Source organism: Phocoena phocoena, chromosome 14 (assembly GCF_963924675.1).
Source record: "Phocoena phocoena chromosome 14, mPhoPho1.1, whole genome shotgun sequence".
Lineage (NCBI taxonomy): Eukaryota > Metazoa > Chordata > Mammalia > Artiodactyla > Phocoenidae > Phocoena > Phocoena phocoena.
This window is the reverse complement of record NC_089232.1, coordinates 45,825,237-45,840,975: the sequence shown is the minus strand read 5'-3', so window position 1 is coordinate 45,840,975 and position 15,739 is coordinate 45,825,237. Positions and strand designations below refer to the sequence as shown.

Below are 15,739 nucleotides of genomic sequence, written 5' to 3'. Positions count from 1 at the left end.
TACTCTTCTGGCAAGAGCACAGTAACTAGAAGGGCCACAAAGGGAACTCCTGGGATGTTAATAATTCTGTTTCTTGAACTGCATGCTGATTATGCAACGTTTTCACTTTGTAAAACTACAGTTGACCCTTCAACATGTTTGAACTGGTGCAGGTTTACTTATACACAGAGTTTTTTCAACAGTAATACTACAATACTACACAATCTGCAGTTGATTGGCTCCATCGTTGGATGAATCCATGGATACAGACAGTTGACTATAAGTCATATGGAGATTTTCAACTGTGCAGAGGGTAGGCGCCTATAACTCCCATGTTGTTCAAGGGTCAACTGTAATCTGTCTGTATACTTATGATTTGTGTACTTTTTTATATATGTGTTAAATGTCAATAAAAAGTTTACTTTAAAAAAAAAAGAAATGATGTCCAGATTACCACTATTACATCAAATGATCACAGAAAGATGTCCTATGACAGGAAGGATCAGCAGGAAATATACTTAAAGGACAACATCAGATCAAGGAAGGGTAAACTCTTGACAATTGTTATTAAAACCAATTCGCATCCTGCTCTGGATGTGTACCACCATTAGAAAACTACTGTATGGAGTTCTTCCTCAGGTTCACTGTGACCTTAAGAGTATTAAAGCACCATGGTGCATGTAGGTCAGAGCTTAAAGTTCACACTAACTGGATGTATCATTTTGATCAGAGGCTGTGACTATAATTCACCTACCTTCAGGTACTTTTAGATTAGACTTCTCACTGAGTCCTTGTTATTAGTCATAAAAATCATAAATATTGTATTATAAAATAGTCTAAAAGAAAGATGCATTTATACAGTAAGTAAAATCATTTATGTTTTAAATACTAAGGGTTTTTAATGTATCTGAAATATTTTGAGATTTTTAAGAATAAAAGCTCATTAAGTTATGAGTAGTTGAATTTATTACATATTTGAACATGAACAAAAACACATGAAAAGATTCACCCTCAAATGTAAACATTCTATGTACAATGGACCCTAACAAAAAACTGGCTATGTAAAAATCAGAGACTTAGGGTTTGGAAAAATACAGACATTTAAAAAATATTACATAGTACATACTTTTTTAGAATTTAGTAACTATCAGAATTTCCACCTGTTTTTCCATATCCACCCTTATCTCTGCCTGTATAACTACAGTCAAACTCCCCACCCCACAGGCAGCAACTACAGCCCTAATCTGTGCTGAATTTAGTCATCCCCCTGGACCCTAATGTCTCCATCATTTGGTACGCCATCATCACTGCTTTTACCAAATAGCAAAAGCCTATCAGAGATGAATCTGGCTAACCCACTCCCATCTATTTTAAGTCACAGTATCCCAATAGGACAGAATATTTGCCCTCCTTTGGACCCCATCTCTAGTTGTCTATCACAACATTAATGCATTCATAACCTTTTTCTCAAGACTATTGCCCACAGCCTCTTAACATAGCTCACCTGTTACGGTGTTCAGTCCTCTCTGACTCTAGATTCATATCGAGCAATTGCAAAACCAATGAGGCAGTGTCTCATTAACCTAGGATGTTAAGGTTTAAATTTCATGGACTATTTGATAATGTATCCAGATAGTAAAAAAGAAACCCACTATAACATTAATAGAACTAGCAATCATTGCTTCACAGGATCAAAGGTGCCCTCTGATTTGGAGGCTGAATGGAGCTTCAGTTTTATTTGATACTGAACAACTCAGGAATACATACCTTTCTTTAAAGATGGTACCACAGAAATGTCTCTCCCAGTCTCCTAATTAATACTGTGTAAAATGCACATTTATCTCAATACCAACCTAATTCTTTTTTTTCAACTGAGCATATCTTTGAGTTTAGGTCTGTTCTTGCCTTTGCAGAAACAGGAATCTTTTTTAGCCAAAGAGAGTATCAAGGAACTGGAAAAAAAAAAAACAACAGCAAAATGATTCATTTTCTATAGTCTTTAAAGAAAGAATTCTCCCCTGAGTTTACCTGTGAAAAGCCAATGAATTTCAACTGAATTAAGAGATGAGAATAGAATATAAGATAGTTCTTTTATAAATATAAGAGAGATTTAATTCCACTGTGTATACACATCCAGTGAAGTTTTATGCATTCCCTTCTAAATACTAGCCCTAGGTAAACACAGAATCATAGGTGGAAATACACCATGTTTAGCCACAGTTCATTAACAGAATAAAGCAGAAAATCGTTAGGTAATTTACAACATAAAGTGTACTGATGATAAAACTGCAATAAAGTAACATTAGTGAGGTTTATACTTTTTTACCAGGGAGCTTAGTTGTAACCATTTGCATTAAACTACTGCCCTCTAAAATCTAACCAACCACACAAACAAAAATCATCTTTTGTGACGATAAAATCGTGAAGAATTTGTACTCCATGGCTCCTTATCTTGGTGGTTTTCAGAGCAAGACATGACCTGTGTTAAGTAGCTTCATTGATTTCTCCATCTTGAATAACTGCCAGTTCTGGAACTTCATTCATCCTCAAAACCTCTGCATAGAGCAAATAATCATGTAGGCTTCTGGGAAGTGGCAACTGACAGATAAAACTGTTAGATCGTAGGTGCTCTGGTTTTAGACTGGACCGAATTTCCAAACGACAAAGGTGGGTCAGGGATGGAACAGAGGCTGGAGAAACAAACAAAAAAAGGAAGATTAAAATGTTTGAACCAGAAAGATATAACAGTACATTAAGGTAAATGCCCTTTTTTTCCCCACGTCTGCGTAGTAGAAGAGAAGTGATATGTTACTTAGACTTACTTTTGAAAATAGATTACTTGGGCCAGAATGACCAAAATAAACTTTATTTATTTATTCCTTTTTACAGCCTTCACTGGGTTCTTCTTCCTCCGATTTCTGGCCACACATTCCAAATCAGTACCCAGGGCCATATAAAACTAAATGTTCAAAATCTAAATTTCTGCCAATACCAGTTTGGACTTAAGAAATGGGTGATCTAACTTTAGAAATGATAGAAGCACACAGTAGCAAACGTTATTTTCCTCTTACTCTCATTGCAAATAGTCTCCAGACCTACCACATTCAAGTGAATAAAAATGTAGCTTACGTAAGTTTTGCTCTTTTTATCCATGATACAGAATGAAATTTAAAAATTGACACAGAGAGAAAAGGACCATCTATCAAATGCCTACTATGCTGTATGCCCATACACATCTTCTTTTTATCTTCATTAACCCCCGTGAGGTAGATATTCTCATGCTCTCACAGAGATAAGAAAACAGAGGTTTAAAAAGAGGTTTAGGGCTTCCCTGGTGGCGCAGTGGTTGAGAGTCTGCCTGCCGATGCAGGGGACACAGGTTCGTGCCCCGGTCCGGGAGGATTCCACATGCCGCGGAGCGGCTGGGCCCGTGAGCCATGGCCGCTGGGCCTGCGCGTCCGGAGCCTGTGCTCCACAACGGGAGAGGCCACAGCAGTGAGAGGCCCGCGTACCGCAAAACAAACAAACAAAAACACACACACACAAAAAAAGAGGTTTAAGTAACTTTCCAAAGGTCATACATCTAGTACATGGTAGACCAGGATTCAAACTCAAGTGCATATGACCCCAAAATGTGCATGTGTACATACACATGCTAAAACCACTGCTGCCAAAAGCTAATAACCAATTAAAGGCTAACCCACATATGCCTGATTAAGAATCGTAAGATACTGGTTTTGTTTTCCAAGATGAAAAGTGTTAACTAAAGAAGTTAATGTCCATGAAAACCAAGAGCACTAAAAACAGCTAGTGGTTTTATGTGAATCAAATCTAATGTCTTTTATTAGTCCAAGAAATCTTTTGTAAATCCCTGTGAAATGCACCAATGACTAACAGGCCAGGATCAGAGCAGCAGAGACAAGCACTATCAAGAACCCAGCTGATATAAGAGCAGCTGGTCTAACTCCAAGTCTAGGGTTCTTTAAACTGTAATAACCCACAGGGCCTGAGACATGCTAATTCTCTAACATCTTCCAGACCACTGAAGTTAGTCCATCATCTTACATTTTAGTTTCAGCTTATTGGTTTAAGTTTAGTTTAGTTAACTCAGGGTTTGGGAAACTCCTCAATCCAGGGTTTCAAAATGCCAAAAAAGAAAAGCAACAGAGTTACCTGATTTTGTACATAAAACCTGAGTCGAAGAAGAGTATTTCCTTAAACCATGAGTCACATAGACTCCCCATTATAAATAAGATTACAGCATCTACAATATATAGCACATTTACTTTCACTGTTTTCATATTTACATATTGTTTAAATTTTAACCTTTTCTGTAAACTTAAAGGAAGAATCATCATTCTCCCTTCTAAGATGAGAAAACACAGATAAAGGGAGCACTAGAGAGATTAGCAGGAAACCACATGGAAAGCATGCTCAAACTGCAAACCTCCACAGTTTTCCAAAGGAGTAGTAAGCAGGTTCAATTTCAACAAGTAGGTTGCCCATGTTCAACTATTACACATAAGGAAACCTTCTCACCCACTGAGATCAGGAACAATAATTGGTCCTAATGTCACTGGGTATGCACAAATGTAATAAAAGTTTTGGAAATGAGCATAACTGATTCTTGGTAAGCACACAACTCAGCTGGTAGGGCCAAAGTATGCTGGCATACTGGAAAGCGGCCTATCAGCTGCAAACCCTGAGCATGCCATAAGCATAGTCAAATGGGACTGACAGAGAAAATGACAAGACTAGATTGTGTGGATCACAGTGAGATTGGTGAAGAGAATTTTTACTCCTATTTGGTTAGAGTTTAATATGCATCCTGTTAAATTGAAATCTCTTCATTCTGCACATTTTTGTTAATGTAGATACTTACCACACACCCAGAAGGAAGACAAAGGATGGCTGTGTAACCTGGAGGAGAGCTGCTCACTCGGAGGTAAGGAATCCTTAACACTTCTCCAGCTTCACCAACTTGACAGACTACACTGACTTACAACTCCTCAGGCTGACTGCGGAGTGTTCCTCTGGCTGTCCCACAGCCTCCTGCAGTGCAGACAAGCCTTTCCAAGAGGCAGTCTGACTACATCACTGCAGCCCTATCTTTTACAACTAAATAAACCATTTGTTTGTTTATGCTGACATGGGTGTGGAAGCTTAATCATCTGTGATCAAGCCAAACTGGACCAGTACACATTTGTTATGGAAAGCTTAAGTGACTTGCCTGTGTTGACATCATACAGCAACAGAGCTGACACTAGATCCAAATGATGTGACCCCAAGTCTAGGGTTCTCTAAACTGTGATAAGCCTAAAATATTTCTCTAACAACTTCTAAACCACTGAAACTATTGTAAGTTTCGGAAGATCTTTCCATTTAATAATAAAAAAGGAAAGGGTATAGCTACTTCAGTTACTGGTTCCAATTTCAACTGCACCATTTTGGTTTTCGTCCTGTGAGCAAAATAAATCGCTGGCCTGATGAACAATTAGAGGTAAGAACTGTATTCATTTGAACTTGAGGGAGTCCTTTACCTATGGATTATTAACACAGACAGTAATATACCCATCAGTGCCATCTTAGTTTAATATGCTAGTAAATACTAAGGGAACTGTATAATCATATATGCAATATTTCAAAGCATGCAAAATTCCTATGAAAGTTTTAGTGATGCATAGTATTTCCAGATGTGTTGTCACCAGGTTGAGAGAAGATCAAGTCATGCCTTGAATTTATAATATGGAAAAGCCCATGGGACCTTCCCTGGTGGCACAGTGGTTAAGAATACGCCTGCCAATGCAGGGGACACAGGCTCGAGCCCTAGTCCAGGAAGATCCCACATGTTGTGGAGCAACTAAGCCCATGTGCCACAACTACTGAGCCTGAGCTCTAGAGCCCATGAGCCACAACTACTGAGCCCGCACGCCTAGAGCCTGTGCTCTGCAACAAGAGAAGCCACCGTAATGAGAAGCTCACGCACTGCAAAAGAGTAGCCCCTGCTCGCCACAACTAGAGAAAGCCCGCATGTGGCAACGAAGACCCAATGCAGCCAAAAATAAATAAATTAAAAAAAATAGATTTAAAGAATCATACATTATATATATATACATATATATATATAAAATATGGAATAGCCCAGAAGCTGTATGTAAAACATAACTTTCATGAAAACTTGTTAAAATCAGATTTTAATTTCTTAAATAAATCTCTCTTTTCCTACATTATGGCACTGATCATAGTCTAGAAAATGATGTCTGAAACCATGCTATACTTTTAAGTCACTTTTCTGACCCAATCAGTTTCAAATTAGTATGTTAAACCCAGTTATCTCTAGATCTGTTAGATAAGCAACTTTTAACTATTCATTTCTCTATATATAAAGTCTTCAATTTTGTTAATTTTGTTGCACATACACAGAACAATCAAAATAGAAGGCCACATGTTCTGTGGAATTGTACTAAAATCAAAACAATGATCAGACTAAACCCCACAATTCTTAATTCATTATTCTTGTTAATGCCAAGTTTACTATAGCACAGAACTACATGTACATCATACACACCCATTATCTATATTTCCTACAACCATTCAGCTCTAGCCTGCCCTCGTGCCAATATTCAAATGATGTATCTGCCTAGACTTTAGTTCTATGGTTCTTCTGCATGGTTTTCTACATCAAAGGTATTTATCTGACTTTTGGGCCATCTACTACAATGTGTATTATCATCATTAATATAATGTCTTTATGGTTCCATCCTTTTCTTCCCAGTCCTTCTTAATTTACTTGTACAGTCTCTCTCTTTCCCACTGACTACAACTAAATACTTGGACAAAATTAAAAAAGCAACAACCTGAGGACTCTGAAGAACAAATAAGAGACAGATTAGGGCAGGAAATCAAAACTTAAAGAATGACCAGTAGAACAGCAATGAATGGAATGAATGGGAAAAGCACCACCCAGTAATAAGCCTGGAGCTGGGAGTTGATGAGCCATTATTAACTACTTGTGTGACCTGCAGCAAGTCATTTAAATGCTCTTTCAGTTCCTTTTCTATGAAATGGGAATAATACCTCATCTATAAAATGAACATAACTGACACCCCTGTGCATCAAAAGGTTGTTGATAAGGTTCAAGTTAGAATACACTTGCAAAAGCATTTTATAAACTGTAAAATACCATACATATCCTAGGCACCATCTAATCTAGTGATCTCCAAATGTTGTTTGACTGCACACCCAATTAGTGAAAAGTCTTTGAGTACATAACCCCAATGTATGGATATTTACGTACATATAAATTATATATGTATACTACTAAATTAACATTATCTACACTAAGTACAAATAAAATACATAAAATTAGAAGAATAAGCTAAAATGAAATAAGGTACATATTTAAAATAATTTCGTTTATCTATTAACGGTGTAAAACCCTTTTTACTTTTGCTAAATATGTTAATAATAATATTTTAACAAAAGCAAGGTGACTAAGGTTCATTAATTTAATTTGTAGTGACGTGGCAAGTCCAAGATTTGGTTCTAGGTCCAATCTACTGATGTAGTTAAAAAAATATCTTACAAAAACCATGTAGATTCAAACCAGAGGAGTACATTGTGGCTTAGCTGAACTAATCAGGATACTAACTTATCTCATCTAGCAATTATGCAAAACTTTTATCAAAATTCAACTGGTAAATTTCTATTTTTCCTGGTATCAATCAGTTTACAAGCTAATTACAAAGTTTCGTTTTTTCACATTTTTATTAAATGTATTCAAGATCTAAGGAAACTGTTTCCAAGTATTTTAAGTGTGTCAATACAAGAGTCTTTCTAGGTGATGCACATTGTTTTTGGCAAGAAAATCACATAACAATAGAAATATTTCCCAGCATCTGTTTTTGAAATCATCTCCCCATAGCAAAGTTTCTTTCAGAAAGTAGTTTGCTTTCTCACTCAGTTAAAATATCATTTTTACCTTAAATCAACAGAATTTTAGGAAATATGTACTAGGTTTCATACTATTCATAGCTATTTATTACCAAGAAAAAAAAAGGTTAAGAAAATTGGAACAGTTTTATTTTTGCAAAAGAAAAGTACATAATTCATTGTTAAGTTCAAGGATTCTTTTTTATATTGTCACAAGATAAAGACCAAACCTCTGGATGTATAAACAATAATCATGGTCACTCCCATCTCATCATAAAGTACTACAAAGACTATATATTTTTTCTTTTCTTTTTTCTTTTTTTTTGTCCTTCTGTAATGGTTTATTTCACTGAGCATATATATATTTTAAAGGTCATGTTTTTATAAAATTATTCACAACAGTATTACTTCGCAATTCTGGTTTCAACTCCTTTTCTGTATTAGCCTATTAATGATGCAATAAACTCCTTTCATGTGTGATGTTATCTCCATTTCCTCACATTTACAGAAAATTAAGTCACTCCATCAGCAGTCAGTCTTACACAGCTTTTCCAAAAAACATTTTTCTATTAAATAAGTCATTACCATTGCAAATATATTCTTTCTGGTGCATATTTCCTTTAGTGGCTCTCAGAAAAGTAACATTATTTATATTTTCTTACTGAAACATAATCTTAAAACAACCCTAAGCTGAGACATGTTATAAATATTATATATCTTCTTCCAACTTAGTATACCATCCTTCCTACTTGCAAGGTTATATTTTTATTCTTTTAACTCTTTAGCAATGTTTTCTATGCTCCTTTCAACAATATTTGCTAATAAGAAATGCATTTTACTTTGTCCCCATATTATTTCAGTCTGTTTTACTGTGGCAGCAAGAACATGCATTTCCCCAACGGTATGTAACTTTTTGTCTTTTCACTATTGAATAAGCAAATTTAAAAGGAGCTCTAAGCATCTGTCATTATGTTTAGTATACTTCATAAAAAGAATGGACTGAGCAACATATGACTTAAATATTGATGAAAAAATCACAGGGTTTGTCTTTATGTTCTGGTTGCTTAGAGTGTCTTGCAGATTATGATATTTTCATTACCTAATATCTCAATGCACACTACATACTAACATCAAGGCTCACTGTTAACATTAGTGGAGGTAAACCATATTTTATTTTATTTTTTTAAGGTGAACCATATTTAAAATATTTTTCTTGATACTTTTGAACTTCTCGTCAGCTCAGATTGGGTGGTCAGCTTTTTTATCATATGACATGACTATCTGATAAAAATAGGAGTGTAGGGCTTCCCTGGTGGTGCAGTGGTTAAGAATCCACCTGCCAATGCAGGGGACACAGATTTGAGCCCTAGTCTGGGAAGATCCCACTTGCCGCGGAGTAACTAAGCCCATGCGCCACAACTACTGGGCCTGCGCTCTAGAGCACATGAGCCACAACTATTGAGCCCATGTGCCACAACTACTGAAGCCCGTGCACCCTACAGCCCATGCTCTGCAACAAGAGAAGCCACTGCAATGAGAAGCCAGCGCACTGTAACAAAGAGTAGCCCCCACTCATCACAGCTAGAGAAAGCCTGCACGCAGCAATGAAGACCCAACGCAACCAAAAATAAATAAATTAATTAAATTAAAAAAAAAAAAAAAGGGCTTCCCTGGTGGCGCAGTGGTTGAGAGTCTGCCTGCTGAAGCAGGGGACACGGGTTCGTGCCCTGGTTCTGGAAGATCCCACATGCCGCAGAGTGGCTAGGCCCGTGAGCCATGGACGCTGAGCCTGCGCGTCCGGAGCCTGTGCTCCGCAACGGGAGAGGCCACAACAGTGAGAGGCCCGTGTACCGTAAAAAAAAAAAAAAGAATAGGAGTGTAGCTCTATGATTATTTTGTTGGTTCACTTGTATTGGTACCTTTAGTATCATCCACATAACACGTTATTTTTGCAGGAATCTTTTTAAGCCGCTTGACCAATTTTTGAGAATTGGTTAGGTTAAAACTAGATGATGTAATCACAGGTCCACTGAACAGAAACATGAACTAGAATTCATTAAGGTACACCATAAGTATGGGTGCCAGGTCACCCACTTTGGGAGTGCGAACCTAATCCATATAGCTATGTAGGTACAAGGCACTCGGCCATGTGTGCTAAGTGGAAAAAAAAAAGATGAAAGCTCAATTTGTGTAACTACCTCACTATTAGAGAAAAGATAAAGTGAAAGGGAACTTAATCAATGATAAGCAATTTCATCTTCCTCTCTCCCACCTTTAGGATGCCTCTCTCTGGAGCCTGGAATACTTGAAAATTAAGTAAAATCATCTAGCCTAAGCATTTTCCTGTGGTAATCAAATGAAAGAATGAATCATGGTCTCAGGATCTCTCAGAAAATACAAATCCATTCTTCATTTCCCTAACTTGTTTAGGGAACTATAATATAACACAGCAGTCTGAGACAATAAGAAAAAATTAAGTTCAATATTATAAAGTAAATTTTAAGTCCCTCCAATACCTTTCCATAAAGTTCTCAGGAACCCCTATATTCTATCATAAACAAATCTGCCTTCATCTAGAACACTGTCCAGAACACTCTCTTCACCTCTTGTCCTCACAGAAGCCTGATCCTCCCCCCAAAATTACTTCCTTGACCAATTTCTAAGATATAATTTTCTTATTCTTCCACACCTTGTCACACTTATCATAAAGTCTAAGTGGCAATTTTAGCATTCTCACAGTTCTTCTGCACCACCTTCAGACCCACATTTTTCTGTCTTTAAATTCCATCATACACCACTTACTATCCTTCCAGAGTGTGCTCTCTCTTACTACCACCACGCCTGATCGTTAATATCATTGAGACCTCGGGTCCCAACTCCTCCTGCCGTCTGGTTTATCAGGTCCCTTTCCTTTCTCATTTCTTTTCTTATTTGGTGTTCATGGGCCCATCACTGATGCTATTTTATTTTATCATCCTCAATTCTTCTGTACCTGCTCTGACAACCCCCAGATCAATCTAACCACTTTCCTTCTTTCCAATACAGAGAAAGTAAAGAATGCTGGGAAAAAATTACCATATAACCATATGAATGAACTATACCACTTCCAACCTCCACTTGGGCCCTCAGTGTTGCTCAGTAAATCTCTTTCACTGGTTCCCAGTTTGCCACAACAAGCATTCTAAATCAAGTCTCTGCTACCAAACTCTCACTTCAGTTTCCTTTTTAGCAAGATTTTACCTCCTACTCCTAAGTAAAAATAGGAGATCTTCTAGGCTCTCTTTCTCTGAGTTCCTAATACTCAAACTATAAACTTATCTACATCCACCCCACCCTCATCTCTCTTATTCTCAAAGGAAGGGGCCTATTTGAGGCTAATCCTCCCTCCGGCTTATCTGAAATCTTATTACATAAACTATTGCTTTTATCTCCATATCTTTAATGTTTTCCTTAAACAAACTGAGACCCTTTAATCTATAAAACATGTTCAGGCCTCTCTCACCTTAAAAAGAAAAAGAAAATTCTGCCATAACCCTGCATCATTCTTTTTTAGCCATTGCACTAGAGAACTGTTTATTTTTCACTCACAGATTCTAAATCAGTATCTGATACATAGTTGACACATAATTAAAGAACCCACTTACTAAGGAATTAATGAATATAAACAGCTAGATTTGTAAATGCCCACCTACAGAAATATTTACATGATAGATTCTCCTCACTAACGACTTCTGCTTATGGTCCACATTTAGAACTAACTAAAATTACAGATGAGTGTTTAAAAGTTCTCAAATGAACAAGCTATCAAAAATTAAAGCTTCTGTCCTAACTGCCATATCTGTCCTAACTTTCCATATCCCTAAAATATATATCCCTAAAATAAATATTCCAAAGCTTCTGTCCTAACTTTCCATATCCCTAAAATAAATATTTGGGATATGGAAAATAATTTTCTTTTAATTAGGATATAGCTGTCCCAGGGGTCTGCCAGCACACATATCTAATGTACATATATGGGAAGAGTAAAATGGGCCTTCAAATAATATTGGTGACCCAATACCTAAGACACTTAAAAAAATTGTTTTAATTGCTCTAGAGCAACACTTTCTCCTCTCTTAGCTTATCAATAGATTGCTGACAAAATAAAAGTAGTTTTACCAGCAAAATGTCCCAGCAAATGTGGATACAACTCATTGGTACCTAGTTTAGTAAGGATTTCCCCACCACATACACACAGACCCAAACAAAAAATAAAATCCACCACTTGGATTTATAAGAGGCTGTGTGAAGCTAAAATTATAAATGGGAAGATGGAACCTTACTAAAATTTTAAGTTAACTATAAATTTCTCTTAAAAAAAAAAAGCTTGGCTCTTAAATCCAGTAATAAGGGCAGCCTGCAGAACACTGTTAATCAAGGCATGATTCGCTTAAGCCATAACATGGCTAGTATCTGGGAGGTCAAAGTTTCCTACTCTACAAATAGAAGGTCACATGCTCAATTTTTAAAGATGAAAGGTAATTACTAACGAGGTTCTTTTTTTTTTTGGCTGCGCTGGGTCTTCGTTGCTGCACGTGGGTTTCCTCTAGTTGTGGCGAGCAGGGGCTACTCTTTGTTGCGGTGCACAGGCTTCTCATTGCGGTGGCTTCTCTTGTTGCAGAGCACAGGATTTAGGCACGTGGGCTTCAGTAGTTGTGGCACACGGGCTTAGTTGCTCTGCGGCATGAGGGATCTTCCCGGACCGGGGCACGAACCCGTGTCCCCTGCATCGGCAGGCGGACTCTCAGCCACTGCGCCACCAGGGAAGCCCGAAAATTGTGTTTTCTTACCAATATGTTGCTGTAGAGCCCAAGAGGAGTTTGAGGCACGAGCAGAGAGCATCTTTTCAACAGCTGGAGGAAGCCTCCTCCAATTAGTAAACTCCAAAGTGAAGATAAGGATGTCATCGCTGATTGAGTCAATCCTATATTGGCAAGATATTAACACAAAATTAGACACAAAATACACCAAGGTTCACCCTGAAAACAAACACCACATAACCTATTCTTACAACATCCTGATATGGAAGACAGACAAAGAACTGCAGCATAGAAAATATTCATGAAACTAGAGGCAAGTTCAGTGCACATGAAAAATCAGCTATAGTTGCTACAGGAAACTCAAGTGACTGTGCATGTTGTCGTCCAATGGATGACAAAAGGAGTTTCTACTCTTACAGAGGGTAGGAATTTTCCTTCCCATTCCCCAGCAGCAGTGGTAAGAAAAGACAGATTCAGTGTCACTGTCATTAGTGGATTTGCCATTATTTCCTTCCAAATGGACCATCTTGCCAAATCTAGATTGGTCATCCTCACAGACACATAATTTAACAGTTCTGAAAGAATAAAGCCCAAACACCCAAAGCTGTCCCTAAACTGAGTGCATAAGAGAGATGGCTTGTTTCTGACCAGCTCTCAGAGATGTACTACAACTGTTCTCCTATAAGAACCTTTCCCATTATATTGTAGATACGGCTCTAAAGGACATAACAGAATAAGTTGTCTTTAAGAACTGAAAGAAGTTGTTGAAGACAAGCAGTTCTCCTTCTATTTTTTAAAAATAATGTCATATTTCCTACCAACCCACCCAAAAGAGACTTCCCAAATTTTATAAGCACTTGAATCCTAATAGAAAGAGCACTGACCCAAGAAAAGCTCTGATTTCTAACATCACCTCTACTACTTACAAACATGTTGCCTAAATTCTTTAAGCCCTAGATCCTGGTCTCTAAAATGAGAATAACACTTAACCTACCTATTTTAGGGGACTATTCATGAAAATAATGGAGACAATATAGTAAACAGACTTTTAAAACTATAAAATGTTATATAAATATTTGATATTACTAGAACTGGTTTGAAATGTTCAGTATTATATTTTCAGTGGGCCTTATAACATTGTACACATGAAATTTAGTCAAAGCTTAAAGAGAACTCTAAATTCTAATAAGATACTTATTTTGTACTCAACTAGATACTCCCCTACCATCACATTGTTTGAAGAAAAGTAAAATCATTAGGGTCTCTGGTGATTACTTCAAAAACAGAAATTCTTTTCAAGGTCACTTTTTTGGAGACATTACTGAGCAAGGACAAAATAAGGGAAAAATAGAAGTAAAGAAACTGAATAATACTCTAAACCTGTCATCTCAAAGACAACTTATTTCTCGTAATTCAGGGTCAAAGTATCCTTGAAATGACTGATTAGAGAGTATGAAAATTATTTCCTAAAATCTTAATTCTCTAATATGCAAACTTATATAAGGAAGAACTTAAACTGTAGCACAAATGCTTTGGGAAACATTTTACTTCTCAAAAAGCTCTCAGTGAAGTCACGATTTATCAGAAAATACTGAGAATAAGTGAAATGATAAAATATATTCAAATGCAAACAACCTTCTTCACTTTCTAGGAACCCCACACCAAAGGTTACTTGGTTCTGGTTGCTAGTTTCTTTTTTAATGGTTTCATTTTTCTACCATAATGTGCTGTCTCACTGTGACCAAAAACAAAGTCATTTCTGTGCAGTTATCTAAACACACACATAAGAAATAAATCTATTTACACAGCTTTAGTTAATATAATGTTGAGTTTATTTTACCAATGCTGATAATGGCACTGAAAATGTATTGTTACTGTACTACATTGACTGTTACGTTGTACAAAGCAGTTGTAAAATCATAAACCTGTGACAGTTAATCAACTAAATGCACAGATGACATTTACTTTCTATCATTCATGTACTGCATTGGGGGTGTGAGGGAAACCTAGTCTTGCATTTAAAGCTGAAAAAATATTTCAACTCTGCAGATTATATTGTGATAAGCAATTATTCAGCCAGATACATCTTTAAAGACTGTTTAAGACAAACAATACCTAGGAAAGACATTTATAATTTACATGACAAAGATTAAGCAACAGACTTATATGTTATATAAATAAGATATAACCAAAATCCACTTTAACAACATATTGACGTTTTTATGGGATAATTATTTTATAACAGCTCTTTGAATGTAAATTTGATCAAAGAAAGCAAAACATTCATCACATTCAGCGTAAACACTTGCGTTATTCATTCAATAAAAGATCAGTAAGCAAAAATTTGACCATGTTAAGCATTTTTATTGCTAAAGTGAAATTTTCCATCGTATATTTTCTAATGAATATAAAGTGACTAAAGTTACTCCTTCAGAGTAAAATGTATGCAACTGGCGTTCTCAATTCAAATAGCTGAAGTTTTACAATTTACTACAAAATAATTTGTAGTTTACTGTTTATTAACTCTTTTCTATCCTAATACATCCAATAAATATAACACAAACCCAGTGGCTTATTACCACAAAAATTCTCAAATGGGCTAGTCCCATGGGGGGAAGGGAACCCTGTATAAGAACTAGGGATGGGAGAGTATATTTTACAAAGCCTTTTGGGAGGATAAAGCAAATTCCCTTTCCTTCCAGCAGTCTATGTAGTTGTCTGAGGAGGAAAGGAAAAGAAGATACATTTAATTTTTTCCCTGAATAGGTTCTTCCTAATTTAGGAATAGGAAAGAGCAAGAAAAGTTGGCCCAGATCCCCCTAGGTTAGGCAAGGGATTAAGTGAATCCCTAAAATTAAGTGATAAAAACTACCATATCCCTGGGGATACATAGGGCTAAGGCAGCATAGCACAGGGGTTACAAAGACAGACATGAGTTACACTACTAGACAGCCTGAGTCCAAACCTAAGCTCTTGCACTAACTAGCTGTGTGAGCTTGGGCAAGTTATGTTAAATACTTTGTGCCTCA

The 15,739-nt window shown here is 36.7% G+C and overlaps 1 protein-coding gene across 2 annotated transcripts in view; it reads right to left on the bottom strand.

The window, feature by feature from the left end:
* Positions 1 to 922: 922 nt before the first annotated feature.
* The window catches only part of ASB3 (ankyrin repeat and SOCS box containing 3), a 137,486-nt gene continuing 122,669 nt past the window's right edge, over positions 923 to 15,739 (bottom strand). Inside the window, exons 9-10 of one of the 2 annotated variants that reach the window (XM_065891709.1) lie at positions 12,741 to 12,874; positions 923 to 2,669 (exon numbers count right to left, since the gene is read on the bottom strand). In XM_065891709.1, the coding sequence (XP_065747781.1) occupies positions 2,464 to 2,669; positions 12,741 to 12,874 (340 nt within the window). In that variant the 3' untranslated portion in view covers positions 923 to 2,463. The remainder of the gene's footprint in view (positions 2,670 to 12,740; positions 12,875 to 15,739) is intronic. The other variant, XM_065891708.1, reaches the window with a different exon arrangement.